The 26,607-nt window shown below is 42.2% G+C and overlaps 1 protein-coding gene across 3 annotated transcripts in view; it reads left to right on the forward strand.

Moving 5' to 3' along the window:
* pex5lb (peroxisomal biogenesis factor 5-like b) overlaps window positions 1–26,607 on the forward strand; it is a 156,019-nt gene that overhangs the window by 52,913 nt on the left and 76,499 nt on the right. For 2 of the 3 annotated variants that reach the window (XM_046321795.1, XM_046321796.1), the window contains exons 2-3: window positions 4,137–4,232; window positions 14,984–15,098. In XM_046321795.1, coding sequence (XP_046177751.1) covers window positions 4,137–4,232; window positions 14,984–15,098 — 211 coding nt within the window. The remainder of the gene's footprint in view (window positions 1–4,136; window positions 4,233–14,983; window positions 15,099–26,607) is intronic. The other variant, XM_046321797.1, reaches the window with a different exon arrangement.

The following is a 26,607-nucleotide window of genomic DNA, read 5'->3' on the forward strand; positions in this document are numbered from 1 at the left end:
CAGTCAACTTAGTGCATGTAATCTTCTGACCCACTGGAATTGTGATACAGTGAATTATAAGTGAAATAATCCGTCTGTAAACAATGGTTGGAAAAATGACTTGTCATGCACAAAGTAACTTCCTAACCGACTTGCCAAAACTATAGTTTGTTAACAAGACATTTGTGGATTGGTTGAAAATCAAGTTAATGATTTTAACCAAAGTGTATGTAAACTTCTGACTTCAACTGTAGCAGTGGCAACTCTGTCACTGACTGAAATGTACATTTCATCCACCTCTCACTATTAGTCATCTTTTAAGAAGAGTTTTATGGGAGCTGTTATGAAACAAGATGTTTAATAAATGAGTGGAGATACTAAAGCAGAGAGACAAGCCGTAAAAGTACTAGCAGCCAAGCTTCCTAAAATATGGCTGTGCAGATGTGAGGAAATTGTGGGTTGACACTGGTGTCCTAGAGTGAACTCTTTCCACTCCAAGTATCGAACCCAGACCGCATGATGGAAGAGCTTGTTTGCCATCTGAGCTAAAGCCTTGGTTTAGCTCTTGGAGCTAGCATGAGCCTTCAGGTTTAAGACAAGTTTATTTACCATGCAAATGTAGTGCAATGAACCAATCATTTGTTACATTGTTGAGTAAGTTGTCAAGACTAGTTTACGCATCACATTCACTCATTCGGTGATCAATGTCCTTATCATAACTAAAGTGGAGTGTCTACTTCAAAATACTTATTTACTCTTCAAAGTGTTAGGTTCTTATTTTTTAAAGTAAATAACTCACGGACACTAGAGAAGCTTAACCAAGTTGAATTCTTCCCAAAGTGTCGACAGCTGTATTCAGAAAAAAAACATTTCTCACCATCACAGGTGTGTGTATATATACCCCACTTTAGACACTCCTCCTTCTCTCCAATCCTTACATCTTGTAGTTCCACAGGAAGAGGGTAACAGGATAATAAACCCTTTGACCTTCTGACCTCAACCCCTCCTTCGCCTAATCCACCGATGTCCATCCGCTTCCCTTATAGCAATCCTGTGATCTCCTCCCGTCCACCCAACACATTCCAAAGCCATCGGTCTTTCTACAGAAAACCATTAACTTTTGACATAAAACCCACTCCTTATATTCTATGCGTCTGGATCTATCCTTTCTTTAATATCTAAATGTTTAAAGTTTAAGCCGATTCCAACAAAAGCTAGAATCCTTAGTTGTTATATCCATTTTAGGACTTGTATATTAATGATATATGCCCATTGATTATTGAAGAATATAATTTACAAATGCCTCATGAGCTTATTTCAACGGTACCTAATCAGAACCCAAAATATATCATCTTGTTTTACTCCATTGTTTGTAAGCCTTATAACATGGTTAAAACCTCATAACATGGTTAAAACTATGCATTTGATATAATGGATGGGTCAGTCCTTGCACCCATAGCTCTGTCTATGAATGTGTGGTTACATTTCTCCCTTAACTTTTTGGGTGAAACGGGAGGCGATTTGTTATTGTTGCAGTTAAGGATTCTCGCTCTGTCACTCAAAGGCTTGTAGTGGAGACTGATTTCATCTTTCCATCAAAACTAATTTCTATATTGAGTTGTAATAATAGAAACCTGGACCAGTGTTCTCTCAAATGTTTGGCACTAAGCACATTTTCTTTGTCTTCTGAGTTAAAATTCTGCAACTTCCAGTGTGCGTTTACTATGAACCCTGAGGCTGTATCCGCTTTAAGTTAGTTTTAGACAGTTGTCATGTAGGCTACTGTGGCTATTTGATCATAATGTAGACCTACCAGATTAGCGTACCATAAAATGCTTTCTATAACATTTTACGTGGAAATAGCTGTTCTATTATTCAGCCTACAATACCAGCCAATGTTTGGTGTAAAATGTAGGCCTACATTGCATGAGACTAGGGAGGGTTTACCATGAACCTGTTTATCCACTTGTCCTTTAGACAAGGAGGTGACAAAATGTTTTGTTTGATAAAAAAAAACACTTTACAAATAGTTATTATTCTCATACCATTATTACAGAGAACCAGATAAATTATGCTACCCTCTGCCTATTGGCTACTTAGCTTACTCAAGAACCTCTTAAAATAAAACACTGTGCCTTTAACCTTTGCGTGGTAATGTTACCCCCATATACCCCCACATTTTTTGCAAAATAAACAAACAAAATAAACAAACACCTTATTTAGGTAAGTGTTCAGACCCTACACTAGAAATGGAGCTCAGGTGCGTCCTGTTTCCATTAATCATCCTTGATGTTTCTACAACTTGATTGGAATCCACCTGTGATAAATTCAATTGATTGGACATGATTTGGGAAGGCATATACAGTGGGGCAAAAAAAGTATTTAGTCAGCCACCAATTGTGCAAGTTCTCCCACTTAAAAAGATGAGAGAGGCCTGTAATTTTCATCATAGCCACTCCTCAGTAAAAGGACATGACACCCCACTTGGAGTTTGCCAAAAGTCACCTAAAGGACTCTGACCATGAGAAACTAGATTCTCTGGTCTGATGAATCCAAGCTTGAAATCTTTGGCTGAATTCTAAGCGTCAAGTCTGGAGGAAACCTGGCACCATCCCTACGGTGAAGCGTGTTGGCAGCATCATGCTGTGGGGATATTAGTCAGGATCAAGGGAAAGATGAACTGAGAAAAGTACAGAGATCCTTGATGAAAACCTTCTCCAGAGCTCTCAGGACCTCCGACTGAGATGAAAGTTCACCTTCCAATAGGACAACGACCCTAAGCACACAGCCAAGACAACACAGGAGTGGCTTCAGGACAAGTCTCTGAATGTCCTTGAGTGGCCCAGCCAGACCCTGGACTTGAACCCGATCGAACATGTCAGGAGAGACCTGAAAATAGCTGTGCAGCGACACTCCCTATCCAACCTGACAGAGCTTGAGAGGATCTCTGCCAAAGGTGCTTCAAAAGTTCTGAGTAAAGGGTCTGAATACTTATGTTAATGTGATATTTCAGTGTCTTAAAGTTTTTTTCTTTGTCATATTGTGTCTAGATTGGTGATGGGGAAAACCGATTTAATTCATTTAAGAATAAGGTTGTAACATAACAATGTGGATTAAGGTCTGGATACTTTTCTAATGCACTGTACCTACAGTACCAGTCAAAAGTTTGGACACCTTATTCATGGCTTTTTCTTTACTTTTTACAGTTTTCTGCAATGTAGAATAATAGTGAAGACAACTTTATGAAATAACACCTGGAATCATGTAGTAACCAAAAATAGTGTTAAACAAAATATATTGTTTTGTTTAATATGTTTTTCAAAATGTATTTTATATTTGCAAAAGCCACCCTTTGCCTTGATGACAGCTTTGCACACTCTTGGCATTCTCTCAACCAGCTTCATGAGGTGGTCACCTGGAATGCATTTCAATTAACATGTGTGCCTTGTTCAATTCATTTCTGTAATTCATTTCCTCAATGTGTTTGCAACAATCAGTTGTGTTGTGAGAAGGTAGGGGTAGAATACAGAAGATAGCCCTATTTGGTAAAGGACCAAGTCCATATTATCGCAAGAACAGCTCAAATAAGCAAAGAGAAATGACAGTAAATCATTACTTTTAAGACATGAAGGTCAGTCAATTTCAAGATACCCTGATATTTTATGGTACGATTATTAAACTCTGATTATGTCATGCTGCCCCTCACACGGTTGTCTTCAGTTTAAAGGGGCAGCCCATCCATTTATCAGACTCTATATGCCTTTTTGTCATCATCTGAACATGAAACCGTATATTAAGTAATCATTTTAAGGTAATGATCTACTTAAATTCAGATTTCTGTAGTGGACCACCTGTTTAAGTTATTTCAAACTGCCTATTCAATTCCTTGATATAAAAAGACATTGTCAGCATCCCACTTTCAGTTTTCAAGTTCAATTAAAAACCATAGAATTTGAATTACTAGAATGGACTTTCACATTCAAGTCAATGTTCTGTGATAGGTGTACAGGTGGCAAGTTGCCAGTCAGATTTTTTGTTGTTGTTCTAGTAATTCTATATCTATGGTTATAACAGGCCATTAAATGGTAAATTGAGGAAGTGGAATAGAAACCATTTATCACCGCTGACACAAGTCATTGTTGATCTCACTGTTATAGGGGAAAGGGGAAAGGGCTGTTGCCATGGTGCTGAAGGAGCTTCCGGGTAAAAAGGCATCCTCAGAAGGAAACCCCCTCCTCACCGTGACAACCAAGGTGGGCATGACGAACACTGACAGGAAGCAGCAATCAATCACTTCCTGGTTTGGTATACTGTACACAACTGCTTTTTTCGATTTCTTTACTTTGGCTTGCAGTGTCTGCTAAGCAACTCACATGGCTTAGAATTCTGCACACATTTTTATATACAGCCTGGCAGTGAACCAATTAAGGTTAAATGCAGTGCCAGTGCCAGTGTTTCTTGCAGTGCCCCCCTGGGACTTGAAACAACTACCAACATATCACCAATGCTGTTCCTATTTACTTGGCTTGCTGCTGGCTGCGTGTGCATGTATTTTTGTAAGCTGGTGCTGCGTCTAGACCCTTTACAACAATCAAAAGTAAAAAGAGAATGTCAAATCTGTTCTGCAACTTTCTATTTCTGAAAACAAACTGCAACATAAACCCAAGGCCTTCTAAAAAATATTGGTATCGTTAATTTATATTACTGTTCTAAAACAATGCATGACATTTTCACAAGTTAATTTTAAAACCATGAAATAACCTGGGGTGAAATTACTTCATGTGTAATATTTTTTAAATTAAAACTCAACCACCCCGAGGGGCCTCCCTCCCGAGTGGCGCAGCAGTTTAAGTCACTGCATCGCAGTGCCTGAGGTGTCACTACAGACTCGGGAGACCCATGAGGTGGGGCACAATTGGCCCAGCGTCGTTGGGGGAGGGTTTGGCCGGCTGAGATTTCCTTGTCCCATCGCGCTCCAGCGACTCCTGTGGCTGGCCGTGCGCCTGCACGCTGACATGGTCGCCAGTTGTACGTTGTTTCCTACAACACATTGGTGCGGCTGGCTTCCGGGTTAAGCGTGCAGTGTGTCAAGAAGCAGTGCGGCTTGTCAGGGTCATGTTTCGGAGGACGCGTGGCTCTCGGCCTTTGCCTCTACCGAGTCCGTACAGGAATCGCAGCGATATGATAAGACTAAATAGTAATTGGATATCCTGAAATTGGGGAGAAAAAAGGGTAAAAGTACCTAAAATAATATATATGTATATCTATACATGCATGCATGCAGACAATGATTTCAACAGTTAAATTCAAAATGAGAAACTTAGATGCTGCTTAGCTTTTCTTTTCTGCTCCAATCCAAAGCAATCTTGTTTTTATTTTATATGATTTTGTGTGTGTGAAGTGAGCTTTAATGCAACATGCTGTATTTGCAAAACTGATCTCTTAGTTATCCCATGCAGTAATACTATATTTGTTACCCCAGAAATGGATAATTAAATTTGTTCTATTTTGGCTCATCAATATATTCTGCTATGCAATGAAATAGGCTTTTGGTGTTTTTAGTAGCTTGTTTTATTTAAATGCCGATGGTAGAAATGTATGTGCTTGTTGCCCCCCAGTAACAGTCTCAAAGCACACTGAATGCAATGTTTCGCCCCTTACATTTCCTTTAGTTCTACATTTTCCTTATTATGACTCCTTGACATATGTATGGCCTATATACAAGCCAAAATAAATAATAACTTCTGGCGGCTCTGTTACGGTATTTTCCTGACATGGTTTAGGTCCACTCAACCCCTTAGATGGCAAGGTAAACGGCAATAAATGCACAGCCTTTCTGAGTGATCACCTTCAACCTGTGGTGAATCATTTCTATGCTGATGCCAGTGGTCTCTTCCAGGATGACAATGCCCCCATCCACCAGTGGTTATCGAATGGTTTTATGAGCATGAAAACCATGTAAACCATGGTCATGGTCATCTCAGTCACCGGATTTGACCATATTAATGACCTACGGCTTGTATTTCTGTGTGTTTATTATATTATAATTAAGTCTAAGTCTATGATTTGATATTTGATAGAGCAGTCTGACTGAGCGGTGGTAGGCAGCAGCAGGCTCGTAAGCATTCAATCAAACAGCACGTTCCTGCGTTTGCCAGCAGCTTTTCGCAATTCTTGAAGCACAGCGCTGTTTATGACGTCAAGCCTATCAACTCCCGAGATTAGGCTGGCAATACTATAGTGCCTATAATAACATCCAATAGAAAAAAGGTCTATGAAATACAAATGGTATAGAGAGAAAAAGTCCTATAATTCATTTAACTACAACCTAAAACTTCTTACCTGCTTTCATATGTTCTGAGCAAGGAACTTAAACGTTAGCTTTTTTACATGGCACATATTGCACTTTTACTTTCTTCTCCAACACTGTGTTTTTGCATTATTTAAACCATATTGAACATGTTTCTTTATTTATTTGAGGCTAAATAGATTTTATTGATGTATTATATTAAGTTAAAATAAGTGTTAATTGTTCATTCAGTATTGTTGTAATTTTCATTATTTCAAATATATATAAAATCGTCCGATTTTAATCGCTATCGGCTTTTTTTGGTTGTTAATAATCGGTATCGGTATCGGAAAAATCATAATCGACCGACTTCTAGTAAATACTGCATTATTCTATGGTAAACTGTAGTAATTTCTGTGCTCTATTATCTTTGGAAGCTCCAATGTTTGTGGAATTTGAGCCTTAAACCAGTATTGAATATATTACAGAAAGTGGCAATCAATCAATCAAATGTATTTATAAAGCCTTTTTTCTTAACCTGAGCAATGTCGCTTTCCTTCCAATAACACAAGATTCCTTTCATAGTACTTCACTCGTATATGCCACTCCTCATCATCCATTTCAAATAATATGGGTACCAGGGTTGAAGTCAATTCCATTTCAATACGCTTACAAAATCAAAAAGTTACCATTGCTGGAATTACCTTGCCGGTCTGGAGAAACTGCTGTGTTTGCTAGGAAAGCGATTTGTGGTGGCTGATTTAAGTGAATTGTTTCGCCCCACAGTTATTCAAGATGATTAGTACGCCAACTAAAACAATCACTTCTTCACCTATTTTGCTAGCTACAGTGTGCCTGCCGTGTCCAAAACTGTATCCAAAACTGACGTGCTGTTTACAATTCTGACACTCATCCATGTGTATCCAACCTATGCGCATTGAGTCAATTCCGTAGTTGTCCTCATCGAAAAGCATTGAATTGATTGAATTTAAATGGAATTAACCCCGACCCTGGTGACGTACTGTTTCCGGCCATTCACATTGACTTCATACATCTCATCTAATGTGAATTAGGATTTCTAAAGCAGAGCAGATTTGAGGACTAGAACAGATCGTCTGTGATACTGGCAATGTTTACAGCCAGGGATTAGGCCATGGTTAAGCTTTAAGAGTAGGATTACTCCTCTGTGATTTGATAATAGATCGAATTCAGAAGGTATTCGGACCCCTTTACTTTTCCCCCAGAAATGTACATTTCTAAAATGAATTAAATCTTTTTTTCCTCTCGTCAATCTCCACACAATACCCTATAATAAACAAAGCAAAAACAGGTTTACATCTTTTTAATAGAATATCACATTTACGTAAGTATTCAGACCCTTTACTCAATACTTTGCTGAAACACCTTTGGTAATGATTACCCAAAAAGACTTGAGGCTGTATGACACTACAAGTGTGGCACACTTGTATTTGGGGAGTTTCTCCCATTCTTCTCTTCAGATCCTCTCAAGCTCTGTCAGGTTGGATGGTGAGCGTCGATGCACAGCTATTTTCAGGTTTCTATAGAGATGTTAGATCGGGTTCAAGTCCAGGCACCGGCTGGGTGCTTCAAGGACATTCAGAGACTTGTCCTCGAAGCCACTTCTGCATTGTCTTGGCTGTGGGCCTAGGGTTGATGTCCTATTGGAAGGTGAACCTTCGCTCCAGTCTGAGGTCCTGAGTGCTCTGCAGCAGGTTTTCATCAAGGATCTCTCTGTACTTTGCTCTTCTCGTCTTTCCCTCGATCCTGACTAGTCTCCCTGTCCCTGCCTCTGAAAAAATCCCCACAGCATGATTCTGCCACCACCATGCTTCACCGAGGGGATGGTATTGGCCAGGTGATGAGCGGTGCTTGGTTTCCTCTAGATGTGACACTTGGCATTCAGGTCAAAGAGTTCAGTCTTAGTTTCATCAGATCAGAGAATCTTGTTTCCTTTAGGTACCTTTTGGCAAACTCCAAGTGGGCTGTCACGTCTTTTGAGGAGTGGCTTCCGTCCGAACACTGTACCATAAAGATCTGATTGTTGGAGTGCTGCATCGATGGTTGTCCTTCTGGAAGGTTCTCCCATCTCCACAGACGAACTCTGCAGCTCTGTCAGTTACCATTGGGTTCTTGGTCACCTAACTCCCTTCTCCCCGATTTCCCAGTTTGGCTGGGTGGCCAGCTCTAAGAAGTCTTGGTGGTTCCAAACTTCTTCCATTTAAAAATGTCAGAGGCCACTGTGTTCTTGGGAACCTTCAATACTGCAGAAATGTTATGGTATCCTGCCCCATAATTGTGCCTCGACACATTCCTGTCTTGGAGCTCTACGGACAATTCCTTCGATCTCATGGCTTGGTTTTGCTGTCAACGATAGTACCTTATATAGACAGGTGTGTGCCTTTCCAAATCATGTCCAATCAATTGAATTTAATACAGGTGGACTCCAATCAAATGACAATATCTCTCTCATCGTCACTCAATGCATAGGTTTACCTCCACTGTTTTCACATCCTACCACACCTTGTCTGTACATTATGCCTTGAATCTATTCTACCTTGCCCAGAAGCCTGCTCCTTTTACTGTCTGTTCCGAACGTGCTAGTCGACCAGTTCTTATAGCCTTTAGCCGTACCCTTATCCTACTCCTCCTCTGTTCCTCTGGTTATGTAGAGGTCAGTCCAGGCCCTGCAGTTCCTAGCCCCACTCTCATTCCCCAGGCGTTCTCATTTGTTAACTTTTGTAACCGTAAAAGCTTTGGTTTCATGCATGTTAACATTAGAAGCCTCCTCCCTAGGTTTGTTTTATTCACTGCTTTAGCACACTCTGCCAACCCGGATGTCCTAACCGTGTCTGAATCCTGGCTTAGGAAGGCCACCAAAAACCCTGACATTTCCGTTCTATAAGATAGAACTGCCAAATTGGGCGGAGTTAGCCTGCAGAGTTCTGTCTTACTATCCAGGTCTGTGCCCAAACAATTCGAGCTTCGACTATTATAAATCCACCTTTCCAGAAAAAAGTCTCTCGTTGTTGCTTGCTATAGACCACCTTCTGCCCCCAGCTGTGCCTTGGACACCATATGTGAATTGATTGCCCGCCATCTATCTTCAGAGCTCGTGCTGCTAGGTGACCTAAACTGGGACATGCTTAACACCCCGGCCATCCTACAATCCAAGCTTAATGCCCTCATTCTCACACAAATGATCAATGAACCTACCAGGTATAACCCCAAATCAGTAAACACGGTCACCCTCATAGATATCATCTGAACCAACCTGCCCTCCAAATACACCTCTTCTGTCTTCAACCAGGATCTCAGCAATCACTGCCTCATTGCCTGCGTCCGTAATGGGTCAGCGGTCAAACAACCACACCGCATCACTGTCAAACGCTCCCTAAAATACTTCAACGAGCAGGCCTTTCTAATCGACCTAGCCCGGGTATCCTGGAAAGATATTGACTTCATTCCATCAGTAGAGGATGCTTGGTTATTCTTTAAAAGTGCTTTCCTCACCATCTTAAATAAGCATGCCCCATTCAAAAACATTTAGAACCATGAACAGATATAGACCTTGGTTCACTCCAGACCTGACTTCCCTTGAGAAGCACAAAAACATCCTGTGGCGTATTCCCCCGCGATATTTAACTTTTCAGGGAAGTTAGGAACCAATTTACACAGGCAGTTAGGAAAGCAAACGCTAGCTTTTTCAAACAGAAATGTGCATCCTGTAGCTCTAACTCCAAAAAGTTCTGGGACACTGTAAAGTCCATGGAGAATAAGAGCACCTCCTCCCAGCTGCCCACTGCACTGAGGCTAGGATACACTGTCACCACCGATAAATAACCTTGTAATTGAGAATTTCAAGAAGCATTTTAGTACGGCTGGCCATGATTTCCACCTGGCTACCCCTTCCCTGGTCAACAGCCCTGCACCCCCCACAGCAACTTGCCCAAGCATCCCCCATTTCTCCTTCACCCAAATCCAGGTAGCCGATGTTCTGAAAGAGCTGCAAAATCTGGGCCCCTACAAATCAGCCGGGCTACACAGTCTGGACCCTCTTAGTCTAAAATGATGTGTAGAAATTATTGCAACCCCTACTACTAGCCTCATCAACCGCTCTTTCGTATTGTCCGAGATTCCCAAAAATTGAAGAGGGGGATGACTGCGGCAGCTTTCCAAAGGGGGAGACACTCTAGACCCAAACTGTTACAGACCTATATCTATCCTACCTTGCCTTTTCTAAGTTCTTCGAAAGCCAAGTTAACAAACAGATCACCGACCATTTCAAATTCCACCGTACCTTCTCTGATATGCAATCTGGTTTCAGAGCTGGTCATGGGTGCACCTCAGACACGCTCACGGTCCTAAACGATATCATACGATATCATAAGAGACAATACTGTGCAGCTGTTTTCATCGACCTGGCCAAGGCTTTCGACTCTGTCAATCACCACATTCTTATCGGCAGACTCAACAGCCTTGGCTTCTCAAATGACAGCCTCGCCTGGTTCACCAACTACTTCTCAGAGTTCAGTGTGTCAAATCGGAGGGCCTGTTGTCCGGACCTCTGGCAGTCTCTATGGTGGTGCCACAGGGTTCAATTCTCAGGCCTCAGGCCTCTTTTTTTCAATTCTCAGGCAACTCTTTTCTCTGTATACATCAATGATGTCGCTCTTGCTGCTGGTGATTCTTTGATCTACCTCTACGCAGACCATACCATTCTGTATACCTCTGGCCCTTCTTTGGACACTGTGTAAACAAACCTCCAGATGAGCTTCAATGCCATTTACAACTCTCCCGCTGCCATACAACTCTCCCTCTCCAACTGCTCTTAAATGCAAGTAAAACTAAATGCATGCTCTTCAACCGATTGCTGTCCGTACCTGCCCACCCGTCCTGCATCACTACTCTGGACGGTTCTGATTACCCAGTTGGATTTAGGGGGCGCTATTTTGATTTTTGGATGAAAAACGTTCCCGTTTTAAACAAGATATTTTGTCACGAAAAGATGCTCGACTATGCATATTATTGACAGCTTTGGAAAGAAGACACTTTGACGTTTCCAAAACTGCAAAGACATTGTCTGTGAGTGCCACAGAACTGATGTTACAGGCGAAACCCAGATAAAAATCCAACCAGGAAGTGCCGCATTTCTTGAAACCGCCTTCATGCCAATGACTCCTTATATGGCTGTGAATGAGCTACGAATGAGCTTACGTTTTCCACGTTTTCCCCAAGGTGTCTACAGCATTGTGACGTCTTTTTAGGCATTTCCATTGAAGAATGGCTGTAAGGGACCATATACGGCATGTGGTCACATGGTGTCTCTCGCAGAAAATATTGAGGTAGCCATTTTTCCAATCGCTTCTTATGAGAAACCAACTGCCTTGACGGATATATTATCGAATATATTTGTTTAAAACACCTTGAGGATGGATCCTAAATAACGTTTGCCGTGTTTCTGTCGATATTATGTAGCTAATTTTGAAAAAAGTTTGGTGTTATATTTGTGGCATTTTTCAGTCGATTTCTCAGCCAAGCATGGTAAAGAAACGGGAGCTTTTTCGCCTACAAAAATAATATTTTTGGAAAAAAGGAACATTTGCTATCTAATTGGGAGTCTCCTGAGTGAAAGCATCCGAAGTTCTTCAAAGGTAAATTATTTAATTTGGTTGCTTTTCTTATTTTTGTGAAAATGTTGCCTGCTGCCAGCAGAGCCTAGCATAGCATTATGCCATGATAAACACACAAATGCTTGTCTAGCGTTGGCTGTAACGCATATTTTGAAAATCTGAGATGACAGTGTCGTTAACCTCTTGGTCCTACCTGGCACGCAGGCGTCCCATCTAGAGCTCTGGAAATGCAAATGCGCTACGCTAAATGCTAATAGTATTAGTTAAAACTCAAACGTTCATTAAAATACACATGCAGGGTATTGAATTAAAGCTACACTCGTTGTGAATCCAGGCAACATGTCAGATTTTTAAAATGCTTTTCGGCGAAAGCATGAGAAGCTATTATCTGTTAGCATGTAACACCCCAAAAGACCCGCAGGGGGCGTAAACAAAATAATTAGCATAGTCGTCGCTACACAAACTGCACAAATAAAATATAAAACATTCATTACCTTTGACCATCTTCTTTGTTGGCACTCCTAGATGTCCCATAATCACTATTGGGTCTTTTTTTCGATTAAATCGGTCCATATATAGCCTAGATATCGATCTATGAAGACTGTGATAAAAGGAAAAAAATAAAGTTTCATAACGTAACGTCATTTTTTTAAATTCAAAAAGTCGACGATAAACTTTCACAAAACACTTCGAAATACTTTTGTAATGCAACTTTAGGTATTAGTACACGCTAATAAGCAATAAAATTCATCAGGAGGCGATGTCAATTCTATAGGTGTCTGTTTTGAAAAAATCTTGGAGAGAGCTCGATCAAAACATCCGGTCGGAGACCGGAGGGAATCGATTCCCTTGATTCGGTTAGACCAAGAATCAATTGCGAATCAAATGACAAGACTCTAGACAACGTGTGGAAGCTGTAGGCACTGCAACCTTGGCCTCATGTAATTCGATTCACTTTGAACAATTCCTTGAAGTCGCGGATGGATATTTATTTCCATTTTCAGTGATCAGATATTCTTGCACTTTTCGATGAAACGCACGTTCTGTTATAGTCACAGCCGTGATTTAACCAGTTTTATAAACGTCTGAGTGTTTTCTATCCACACATACTAATCATATGCATATACTATATTCCCGGCCTGAGTAGCAGGACGCTGAAATGTTGCACGATTTTTAACAGAATGTTCTAAAAAGTAGAGTGTCGACTTAACAGGTTAACAAAAGGCTAAGCTTGTGTTTGAATATTTACTTCATTTCATTTGCGATTTTCATGAATAGGAAAAGTTTCTAGGGGTATTTATGTCCATTGCGTTATGCTAATGCGTTTGAGGCTATGATTACGCTCCCGGATACGGGTTTGCTCGTCGCAACTGGTTAAGAATATGTGGACAACTACAAATACCTAGGTGTCTGGTTAGACTGTAAACTCTCCTTCCAGACTCGCATTAAGCACCTCCAGTCCAAAATTACATCTAGAATCATCTTTCTATTTCGCAACAAAGCATCCTTCACTCATGCTGCCAAACATATCCTTGTGAAACTGACCATCCTACCGATCCTTGAATTCGGCGACGTCATTTACAAAATAGCCTCCAACACTCCACTCAGCAAACTGGATGTAGTCTATCACAGTGCTGTCTGTTATGTCACCAAAGCCCCATATACTACCTACCACTGCGACCTGTATGCTCTCGTTAGCTGGCCCTCGCTTCATATTCGTCGCCAAATCCACTGACTCCAGGTCATCTATAAGTCCTTGCTAGGTAAAGCCCCGCCTTATCTCAGCTCACTGGTCACCATAGCAGCACCCACCTGTAGGACGTGCTCCAGCAGGTATATTTCACTGGTCACCGCCAAAACCTATCTCTCCTTTAGCCACCTTTCCTTCCAGTTCTCTGCTGCCAATGACTGGAACGAACTGCAAAAATCACTGAAGCTGGAGACTCATATCTTCCTCACTAGCTTTAAGCTCCAGCTGTCAGGGCAGTTTACAGATCACTGCACCTGTACTTAACCCATCTGTAAATTGCCCATCCAACTACCTCATCCCCATACTGTTATTTATTTTATTAAAAAATAAAAGCCATTCCAAATAGTTTTTTTCATTCCTAATTAAAGGGGTTGTAATGTCTGAGTCATTAGAGTCTACCTCAGAGACAGTTATGACTCTAGGTCACACTCAGACCCTCTATCATTTTCCTTCCCAAATAGACATGGGCGAACATCCACAGTGCACATGGGCATGTATGTCCTCGCCGAACATAATACGCACGGACAAACACACGCACAGTGGTTTAATGGTGGATGGTGTCTATGGTAGAGGAAGCGGTGCTCTCTATCTCCCAGCTCCTGCCTATCTGTTTGAAGATAATGCACTGTTCCATATATAGTTTTATGTCCGTAAGTGGTCTATGTAACCCGCAATGTTGCACAACCTGACATAAATGGGATCCATACATATCTGTCATGTGCTATATATATCATCCTTCAACAATAGAAAGTAAAGGATATCATATATTGTATTACATGACATTTTACTGTAAGCTGCTCTGTGTTTATTGAACATCAAGGAATACTCAGGGTCACTATTTAGTCAAGTGAAGTAAATAAATATAATTTGCTGTTTCATTATGTGTTGTATGTTTCACCATCGCTCCTCTTTTGGTTCTGCTTCATCAAAATCTGTTATTTTCCTCAACGTGTTTAGCTGTGATCTGATTCATCTCAATCCCTATGAATTCAGGCATGAACCTGAAGTGTTCCATAACCAGTTGATAGTAGTTTCTAAATTGACTCTTAGATTGAAATGGACTTTAGCCCCCCTCAAGTTTGCCTTCCGTTACTGTATCTAACCTAAGAGTGTTATACATAAACAAAATAGGGCATCAACTGTTGACCAGGGATATTCACCAACATAAAAAAGACAACCTTGGTGTGCCACATCAAATCGGTTTGTGGGCTGGATTTGGCTCACATGCCACAAGTTGCAGACTCCTACTATGGAGTATCCTTCTCCTGCAGCGTTTTTGTTTTCTGTTTTCCTCACTGAGTCTCTCCTCCCCAGCTGGTCGGTGAGCAGCAAGAGAGCCGCCCGCTGCTGAGCCCCTCCATCGACGACTTCCTGTCAGAGAGCCGCATCGATGGCCCTGTGGTCCGGCCGGTCACCTCCAACACAGCAGGTAGCCCTCTCTCATTACCCACAACTCATTAATGCCCTCATCTGCTCCTCTCCTCTCATTCTCTCTCAGCCAGTCCCAATTTGTTCCCTGCCCCACCCTTCCCCTAGGCAAGTGTTTGCCATAGCTCTCCTCAAGGGCCCCCAGCCAGTTACACTTGAAGTAATCCAGTACAAGCGCACCTGAATCACTGGCAAAGGTTCATAAAGATTCCGGAATTCAGCTATGACGTCATTGTTTTAGGACTATCCACAGAGTTTTTAAACAACGACACATGACATGGTTCAATATACAGATAAACCGAAAAAATGTTCCAATTGGCAGGCATCTCAAAGCTACCCCACACACAATACCCCATAATGTCGAAGTTGAATTGTTTGTTTTTTTCACATAAAAAAAATGTAAAACTGAAATTTCATTAGTCAGTAAGTATTCAACCCCTTTGTTAACCTTCAACCCCTTTGTTAACCTGGTGTCCCCCCCTCCTCCCCACGGGACGGTTGAGCTAAAGTGTGCTAATGTGATTAGCATGGTGTTTTAAGTATGAAGAACATTTCCCAGGACATAGATATATCTGATATGGGCAGAAAGCTTAAATTATTGTTAATCTAACTGCACTGTCCAATTTACAGTAACTATTACAGTGAAAGAACACCAGTGCACATACACTGCTGTCATCTAGTGGCCAAAATCTAAATTGCGCCTAGATTCCTAAGTTAAATATTGGACTTTCTGTTGTATTTCAAAGATGGGGAAGAAAAAAAACACATGCTTTTATTCTTTGTGTTAACAATACTAACCTAGATTAGTGAAAAGAAGGAAGCTGGTACAGAACATGCATCCTGCTATTTTTCTATCCTTATTATACCAGGTAAGTTGACTGGGAAGATATTCTCATTTACAGCAACGACCTGGGGAATGGTTAGTGGAGTGGATGGTGGATGAATGAGCCAATTGGAAGCTGGGGATGATGGTATGGGAATTTAGCCAGGAGAGCGGGGTTAACACCCCAATCTTACGATAAGTGCCATGGGATCTTTTAGTGACCACAGAGAGTTAGGACACCTGTTTAATGAAAGACGACACCATACAGAAGGCAATGTCCCCAATCACTGCCCTGGGGTATTGGGATCTTTTTTTAGACCAGAGGAAAGAGTGCCTCCTACTGGCCCTCCAACACCACTTCCAGCAGCATCTGGTCTCCCATCTAGGGACCAACCAGATCCAACTGAGTTAGTTGAACATCTACAGACTAACACTAGTAACCCTCTGTAGATATGCATTGGGACCATCTAAATAAAGCGAAAGACTGTCTTAAGTTAATATGCTATAACCACCCAACACATCCATGTGTGCAACTGTTGTTGGAATGACTGAAATTACCACTGGAGCACATGGGGAAATAAATCAAGAAGGAAACCATCTCTATGCTCTAACTTGTCTTTGCTAGTCGGTGATGAAGAAACGCATCAGAGGCATAATGTTAAAATCAATCTTTTAATTAGTAAAAATCATAATTGTCAATCAACATTTTTGGCCTAATGGCTAAAGGCTGCCACAACCTTTCACCTGTCTTTGTGTTTGTCTCTACCCCCCTCCAGGCTTCGCCCATCTTCCTCATTATCCCCAGTGTATTTATACCGGTGTTCTGTTTGTTGCCAGTTCGTCCTGTCTTGTCAAGTCTTACCAGCATGTTTTCCAGTCTCCCTGCTTTCTCAAGTTCTGTTCCCTAGTTCCCCGGTTTTGACCATTCTGCCTGCCTGCCATTCTGTACCTTATTGACTCTGCCTTGGTTTACGGACCTCTGCCTGTCCTGTCCCCAAGCCTGCCTGCTGTTCTGTACCTTATTGACTCTGCCTTGGTTTACGGACCTCTGCCTGCCTTTGTCCTGTCATTTGCCTGCCCCCTGTTTGGGTCAATATACCTCTGTGACTCTAGCTGTCTGCATCTGGGTCTTATACTGAGTTTTGATTTACAGTCTGCCAGTGAAAGTGTGAGTGTATCGTCAGTGGGAGATTATGCTAGAGACCTGAAGATTTTTGTCTTATTGTTATTCTTTGTACTGACAGAATACATTTAAGTGAGAATCCATAAACCATTATATATTAAATTAAACAGAGTTCCTAATTTGGAATAATGTCACCTATCTTCTGTTTTGGCAGTCAACTCGCTCAGTTGCTGCTCCAGAAATGCTCGATCAGTCTCCAGGTCTTCCACTGGAGCCTGGAGGATCTCTGCTTTAATCTTCCATTGAACCAATTCCTGGTTTATCTACTTAATTTTTTCACTTGAACGTCAACAACATAAACTGAATAAAATTCTAAACGCAAGAGGCAACCATTTCAAAGATTTTACTGAGCTACAGTTCATAGAAGGACATCAGTCAGTTTAAATAAATAAATGAGGCCCTAATCTATGGATTTCACATGACTGGGCAGGGGCGCAGCCATGGGTGGGGCTGGGAGGGCATAGGCCCACCGACTTGGGAGCCAGGTCCACCCACCTGGGAGCTAGGCCCAGCCAATCAGAATGAGTTTTTTCCCAACAAAAGGGCTTTATTACAGACAGAAATACTCCCCAGCACCCTCCTTCCCCCTTCTCAGTCGACCCCGCAAGTGAAGAAGCCGAATGTGGAGGTCCTGGAGTGGTGTGGTTACATGTAGTCTGCGGTTGTGAAGCCTGTTGGATGTACTGCCAAATTCTCTGAAACAATGGAGGTGGCTTATGGTAGAGAAATGAACATCTGTGACATTGTGTTGTGAGACAAAACTGCACATTTTAGAGTGGCTTTTTATTGTCTCCAGCACAAGTTGCACCTGTGTAATGATCATGCAGTTTAATCAGCTTCATAATATGCCACACCTGTCAGGTGGATGGATTATCTTGGCAAAGGAGAAATACTCACTAACAGAGATGGTAACACATTTGTGCACAGACGTTGAGAGAAGTAAGCTTTTTGTGCGTATGGAACATTTCTGGCATCTTTTATGTCGGCTCATGAAAAGTGGGACCAACACACTATATTTTTGTTCAGTATAGTTGGTTGGAAAATCTAGCACGGGAAAGTTCATCATGCCAGACACGAGACATTCAATAACCAAATTTGGTTGTTTTTTATGTTTGCATGCTTTTTATTCGCTGTAGCACCATCTCAGGACCAATGTTGACTGAAAAGATATGTTTTGCAATTTGAACTCTTGAAGAGATCCAGCATGTGATCGTTAATGTTAACATTGACAAATGCTAGGTAAGTATAGCTGGCTAACTAAACATGGTATTTCAAAGTTGAGCTTTTTAGCTAGTTAGCTAGCTACCTTTTTATAGCTTATACCATAGATAAGAGGTTAGCTAGTTTTATAATCTTTGCTTATACTGTTAACATTAGCTAGGCTAGTAGCTTGCTAACTACTTACATTCTCCCTCCTCGTCCTCTTCCTTTGCATGGTCTTGTCTCCTGAGCAGAAAAGATAGTGGACATGAAAACGTGAGCGAGCTAGCTAGCTAAACAAGCTCCAGGTAGCTAACTAGCTGTGGCCGAAAACAGCAATTATAATAGCAGCAATTGACTTGCAGTTTACATTTTGCTAGCCACGATTTTTTAGATCAAACATGAATCATATTTCAACAATGTAGCTAGGCACCTAACATTAATTTACCTTGTATATTATTTTATCGCTTTGTAGACACTCCATATGGTCCTCATGCAGTTTGGGGCGGCAGCGTAGCCTAGTGGTTAGAGCGTTGGACTAGTAACCGGAAGGTTGCAAGTTCAAATCCCCGAGCTGACATGGTACAAATCTGTCGTTCTGCTCCTGAACAGGCAGTTAACCCACTGTTCCTAGGCTGCCATTGAAAATAAGAATTTGTTCTTAACTGACTTGCCTGGTTAAATAAAGGTAAAAAAAAAAAGTTTCAGCGGTGAATGTAACGTTAATGCAGGCGGGGAGAGGGGGCCCGTCTGGTTTGAAACGATGTGCAACGTTGCCATAGAAACGAATACCCACATAGACTCTCACTCATGAAAGATAGCAGTGAAATCTATTTGCATGGTTGTGCACTTTGGTCCCAGCCAATGAAATTAGAGTGTGCCAATTATATTCAAATGGTACGCCAATTCCAGTCAAAACACTATCCATTATTCCAGCCTGTCCCGAATGGATAGTTTGGTTAGAAAACTAACTAGCATGGTCTATGTCAAACAAAACAAAAAATCTACATAAAAATTGATAAACTGGCTGCAGGAGAAATGTCTGCTGAAAGGAAAAATGGAAAGCTAGAAATGTGGACGGAAGATGAAGATGGTGTCATACCAGTGCCAGACATCTTCATCTGGTAAGTCATTGTTAGCTGGTGTTAGCTGTATTAATCAACTGGAAGTCATACCAGTGCCAGACATCTTCATCTGGTAAGTCATTGTTAGCTGGTGTTAGCTGTATTAATCAACTGGAAATCAAACCAGTGCCAGACATCTTCATCTGGTAAGTCATTGTTAGCTGGTGTTAGCTGTATTAATCAACTGGAAGTCAAACCAGTGCCAGACATCTTCATCTGGTAAGTCATTGTTAGCTGGTGTTAGCTGTATTAATCAACTGGAAGTCAAACCAGTGCCAGACATCTTCATCTGGTAAGTCATTGTTAGCTGGTGTTAGCTGTATTAATCAACTGGAAGCAAGTGGTATTTTTTTATTTTAGAAACAATGTTTAATTTAAATATGTAGCCCATCAATATTTTTTGTCGACCATAAACCGGAAAACAAGCTGATATGTTAATAAGCCATCGTGTTGCTGAGTCACTCAGAGATATCAGCTTTGAATGTTTTTTTTTGTGGTCCAAAAGGCTCTTCAACAGCTTCCAGCCCCAAGCCATTAGACTGCTGAACAATTCATCAAACGGCCACCCTGGACTATTTACATTGACACATTATGCATAGTCACTCTACCCCTACCTACATGTAAATATTACATCGACTAACCTGTACACCCACACATTGACTCTGTACCGGTACCCCCTGTATATAGCCTCCACATTGACTCTGTACCAGTAACCCCTGTATATAGCCTCCACATTGACTCTGTACCAGTACCCCCTGTATATAGCCTCCACATTGACTCTGTACCGGTACCCCCTGTATATAGTCTCCACATTATCTCTGTACCGGTACCCCCTGTATATAGCCTCCACATTGACTCTGTACCAGTAACCCCTGTATATAGCCTCCACATTGACTCTGTACCAGTACCCCCTGTATATAGCCTCCACATTGACTCTGTACCAGTACCCCCTGTATATAGCCTCCACATTGACTCTGTACCAGTACCCCCTGTATATAGCCTCCACATTGACTCTGTACCGGTACCCCCTGTATATAGTCTCCACATTAACTCTGTACCGGTACCCCCTGTATATAGCCTCCACATTGACTCAGTATTGGTACCCCCTGTATATAGCCTCCACATTGACTCTGTACCGGTATCCCCTGTATATAGCCTCCACATTGACTCTGTACCGGTATCCCCTGTATATAGCCTCCACATTGACTCTGTACCGGTACCCCCTGTATATAGTCTCCACATTAACTCTGTACCGGTACCCCCTGTATATAGCCTCCACATTGACTCAGTATTGGTACCCCCTGTATATAGCCTCCACATTGACTCTGTACCGGTATCCCCTGTATATAGCCTCCACATTGACTCTGTACTGTACCCCCTGTATATAGCCTCCACATTGACTCAGTACTGGTACCCCCTGTATATAGCCTCCACATTGACTCTGTACCGGTATCCCCTGTATATAGCCTCCACATTGACTCTGTACCGGTACCCCCTGTATATAGCCTCCACATTGACTCAGTACTGGTACCCCCTGTATATAGCCTCCACATTGACTCTGTACCGGTACCCCCTGTATATAGCCTCCACATTGACTCTGTACCGGTACCCCCCTGTATATAGCCTCCACATTGACTCTGTACTGGTACCCCCTGTATATAGCCTCCACATTGACTCTGTACCGGTACCCCCTGTATATAGCCTCCACATTGACTCTGTACTGGTACCCCCTCCCCTGTATATAGCCTCCACATTGACTCTGTACTGGTACCCCCTCCCCTGTATATAGCCTCCACATTGACTCTGTACTGGTACCCCCTGTATATAGCCTCCACATTGACTCAGTATTGGTACCCCTCCCAATATAGCCTCCACATTGACTCTGTACCAGTACCCCCTGTATATAGCCTCCACATTGACTCTGTACCAGTACCCCCTGTATATAGCCTCCACATTGACTCTGTACCAGTACCCCCTGTATATAGCCTCCACATTGACTCTGTACCGGTACCCCCTGTATATAGTCTCCACATTAACTCTGTACCGGTACCCCCTGTATATAGCCTCCACATTGACTCAGTATTGGTACCCCCTGTATATAGCCTCCACATTGACTCTGTACCGGTATCCCCTGTATATAGCCTCCACATTGACTCTGTACCGGTATCCCCTGTATATAGCCTCCACATTGACTCTGTACCGGTACCCCTGTATATAGTCTCCACATTAACTCTGTACCGGTACCCCTGTATATAGCCTCCACATTGACTCAGTATTGGTACCCCCTGTATATAGCCTCCACATTGACTCTGTACCGGTATCCCCTGTATATAGCCTCCACATTGACTCTGTACCGTTTGTATATAGCCTCCACATTGACTCAGTACTGGTACCCCTGTATATAGCCTCCACATTGACTCTGTACCGGTATCCCCTGTATATAGCCTCCACATTGACTCTGTACCGGTACCCCTGTAATAGCCTCCACATTGACTCAGTACTGGTACCCCCTGTATATAGCCTCCACATTGACTCTGTAATTATTTATTACCCCCTGTATATAGCCTCCACATTGACTCTGTACTTATAATGGTGTATATAGCCTCCACATTGACTCAGTACTGGTACCCCTGTATATAGCCTCCACATTGACTCTGTACCGGTACCCCCTGTATATAGCCTCCACATTGACTCTGTACTTACAGTACCCCTCCCCTGTATATAGCCTCCACATTGACTCTGTACTGGTACCCCTCCCTGTATATAGCCTCCACATTGACTCTGTACTGGTACCCCCTGTATATAGCCTCCACATTGACTCAGTATTGGTACCCCTCCCCTGTATATAGCCTCCACATTGACTCTGTACTGGTACCCCTCCCCTGTATATAGCCTCCACATTGACTCTGTACTGGTACCCCTGTATATAGCCTCCACATTGACTCTGTACTGGTACCCCTGTATATAGCCTCGTTAATGTTATTTGATTGTTACTTTTTATTCATTTTTTAAAAACTTTAGTTTATTTAGTAAATATGTTCTTATCCAACAATGCAGTACAAGAAATAGAGTTAAGCGCTTGACAAATACATTTCGGTTTGATTTGCTGTGGTGGAGTTCTGCCGTAGCCAGTGAGTGCAGCCTGTGCCTAGGCCCTGGTCTACTGAACACAACTGTAATATGTTTCTCTGACTGGCGAAACGACCACTGTTTCTGTATGTGTAACCATCATGTGAAAAGGCTAGCTAGTTAGCGGTGGTGCACGCAATAACGTTTCAATCGGTCACTCGCTCTGAGACCTTGAAGTAGTTGTTCCCATTTGCTCTGCAAGGGCCGTGGATTTTGTGTGGTGATGGGTAACTATGCTTCGTGGGTGTCAGTTGTTGTGTCAGAGGGTCCCTGGTTCGAGCCCGGGTAGGGGCGAGGAGAGGGACGGATGACACAGGACTGGTAGCGCTCACCTTGTCTTGTCAGATATACTGTTACATATGGTCTCCACCAATAGGTGACACCACTGTGTAATCACACTAAATGGTAGAACGTGAAAGTAGGCCTGTGTACGTTATAATTCCTATTTGTGAAAACTGGGAATGTCTTCATATTTCAGACTATGGACCTGGCAACCCTGTTTAGTTATTATACGATACATGTCATATGAGGACTGGGTCAATTTTGTACTGGTCCCACTTCAGCCTCTTTATGTGGATGCCATACATACACTGGTAGGTCTGCGTTATCACTGACAATGGGAGATGAGAGGAAAATGTAAAATAAATAGCTTTGTATTTTCATTAGACAATAATACATGCTATAAATTATTTATTACATGTCCATAGAGACCCAGTTGTTTCTTATAATGGTCTTTTTTTTTGTGTGAACATAATTATTGTCAGACTTTTCACTGGGTGATAAGTGTCCATAACACGGGACATCTTTACATGACACGTTATTGACATTCTAGAGATTACAGACAATTTCCAATTAATTTTTTGAGTTTTCTGGATAGGCACCAAATTCTGAATCCAGATGTCTTTTAGACTTTATATTGTAACATGTTTTTTTGGAAAGCATAACGTGAAATGAAACGTTGCCCCTAAAATAAATCAAATGATTAATATATGAAAATTATGTGTTGATGTACAGTCGTGATCAAACGTTTTGAGAATGACACACATTTACAATGGAATACTGAAGTATAATTACAAGCATTTCACAACTGGCAAAGGCTTTTATTGACAATTACATGAAGTTGATGCAAAGAGTCAATATTTGTAGTGTTGACCCTTCTTTTTGGAGACCTCTTCAATCCGCCCAGGCATGCTGTCAATTAACTTCTGGGCCACTTCTGACTGATGGCAGCCCATTCCTGCATAATCAATGCTTGGAGTTTGTCAGAATTTGTGGGTTTTTGTTTGTCCACTCGGCTCTTGAGGATTGACCACAAGTTCTCAATGGGATTAAGGTCTGGGGAGTTTCCTGGCCATGAACACAACATATTGATGTTTTGTTCCCTGAGCCACTTAGTTTATCACTTTCCTTTATGGCAAGGTGATCCATCATGCTGGAAAAGGCATTGTTTGTCACCAAACGATGGTTGGGAGAAGATGGGAGGATGTGTTGTTACCATTCTTTATTCATGGCTGTGTGGCAAAATTGTGAGTGAGCCCACTGTTTGGCTGAGAAGCAACCCCACAATGAATGGTCTCAGGATGCTTTACTGTTGGCATGACACAGGACTGATGGTAGGCTCACCTTGTCTTGTCAGGACAAGCTTTTTTTATGCCCCAAACAATTGGAAAGGGGATAGATCAGAGAAGATGACTTTACCCCAGTCCTCAGCAGTCCAATCCCTGTACCTTCTGCAGAATTTCAGTCTGTCCCTGATGTTTTTCCTGGAGAGAAGTGCCTTCTTTGCTGCCCTTCTTGACACCAGGCCATCCTCCAAAAGTCTTTGCCTCACTGTGCGTGCAGATGCACTCACACCTGCCTGCTGGCATTCCTGAGCAAGCTCTGTACTGGTGGTGCCCCGATCCCGCAGCTGAATTAACTTTTTAGGAGACGGTCCTGAGTGCTTGCCGGACTTTCTTGGTTTGAAGCCTTCTTCACAACAATTGAACCACTCTCCTTGAAGTTCTTGATGATCCGATAAATGGTTGATTTAGGTGCAATCTTACTTTCAGCAATATCCTTGCCTGTGAAGCCCTTTTTATGGAAAGCAATGATGACTGGGTGTTTCCTTGCAGGTAACCATGGAAGAACAATAATTCAGCATGACAGAATGATCTCAGCCCTGTCCTTAAGTTTACCCCTGTGTTAACGAGAATCACTGATATGTCAGCTGGTCCTTTTGTGGCAGGGCTGAAATGCAGTGAATGTTGTTTTTGGGGGATTTAGTTTATTTGCATGGCAAAGAGGCACTTTGCAATTAATTGCAATTCATCTGATCACTCTTCATAACATTCTGGAGTATTTGCAAATTGCGATCATACAATCTGAGGCAGCGGACTTTGTGAAAATTAATATTTGTGTCATTCTCAAAACTTTTGGACGACAAGACTATGTTAACACACTGTTGTTACTATAATGGCCTATTATGTAGTAGTGCTTTGAAGCTGTAGTTATGGGTGTGGTTGGAGGCGTGTCCAACCCACAGGTGACATCTTGAATTTGCTGCAAGCCCATTCTGAGAGACAGCTGGGGCTAGCTCGATCCAATCGGGAGAGACGCTGGTTGGAGCTGGAGACCGAACAGTTGAAGGCTGGTTCGTGCTTTGTCAGTGTCCGATTTATTGGAAAGTGACAGGTTTTTGAGTGTTGATGTACAGGTGTTTATCTAACACTGCGCTGTGACTGGAGCAGAGATGGATGGATGGAAATGTAAGGGGGTTAGGACTTGAGGAGGATGTGAAAGTTGGAGGAAGAGTAGTGCAGTAGATATGAAGAAGCGGAAAGATGGAGGATCTTTTTAAGTCTAGTCAGGGGAGAGTGGGTGGTAATGAGGGATGTCAGTGTTTTATGGAGAGAAGTGGAGTTCAATGGGTTGGTTAAGTTTAAGTCTAGTCAGGGGAGAGTGGGTGGTAATGAGGGATGTCAGTGTTTTATGGAGAGAAGTGGAGTTCAATGGGTTGGTTAAGTTTAAGTCTAGTCAGGGGAGAGTGGGTGGTAATGAGGGATGTCAGTGTTTTATGGAGAGAAGTGGAGTTCAATGGGTTGGTTAAGTTTAAGTCTAGTCAGGGGAGAGTGGGTGGTAATGAGGGATGTCAGTGTTTTATGGAGAGAAGTGGAGTTCAATGGGTTGGTTAAGTTTAAGTCTAGTCAGGGGAGAGTGGGTGGTAATGAGGGATGTCAGTGTTTTATGGAGAGAAGTGGAGTTCAATGGGTTGGTTAAGTTTAAGTCTAGTCAGGGGAGAGTGGGTGGTAATGAGGGATGTCAGTGTTTTATGGAGAGAAGTGGAGTTCAATGGGTTGGTTAAGTTTAAGTCTAGTCAGGGGAGAGTGGGTGGTAATGAGGGATGTCAGTGTTTTATGGAGAGAAGTGGAGTTCAATGGGTTGGTTAAGTTTAAGTCTAGTCAGGGGAGAGTGGGTGGTAATGAGGGATGTCAGTGTTTTATGGAGAGAAGTGGAGTTCAATGGGTTGGTTAAGTTTAAGTCTAGTCAGGGGAGAGTGGGTGGTAATGAGGGATGTCAGTGTTTTATGGAGAGAAGTGGAGTTCAATGGGTTGGTTAAGTTTAAGTCTAGTCAGGGGAGAGTGGGTGGTAATGAGGGATGTCAGTGTTTTATGGAGAGAAGTGGAGTTCAATGGGTTGGTTAAGTTTAAGTCTAGTCAGGGGAGAGTGGGTGGTAATGAGGGATGTCAGTGTTTTATGGAGAGAAGTGGAGTTCAATGGGTTGGTTAAGTTTAAGTCTAGTCAGGGGAGAGTGGGTGGTAATGAGGGATGTCAGTGTTTTATGGAGAGAAGTGGAGTTCAATGGGTTGGTTAAGTTTAAGGACAAGAGTGGAGTAATGGCGGTGAGTCTGATCGTGATTTGTATAGTAAAGTAGGAGAGGTTGTGTCTGCTAAAAGTCTGTGTGATGGAAGTTTGGTGGTGGTGTGTATTGATGCTAAACAGCATGAGAAGGCTCTCAAACTCAAGCAGGTATGTAAACGTGAGGTTGATAGTAGCATACCGGATCAAACC

This window comes from Oncorhynchus gorbuscha, linkage group LG22, assembly GCF_021184085.1.
Source record: "Oncorhynchus gorbuscha isolate QuinsamMale2020 ecotype Even-year linkage group LG22, OgorEven_v1.0, whole genome shotgun sequence".
NCBI lineage: Eukaryota > Metazoa > Chordata > Actinopteri > Salmoniformes > Salmonidae > Oncorhynchus > Oncorhynchus gorbuscha.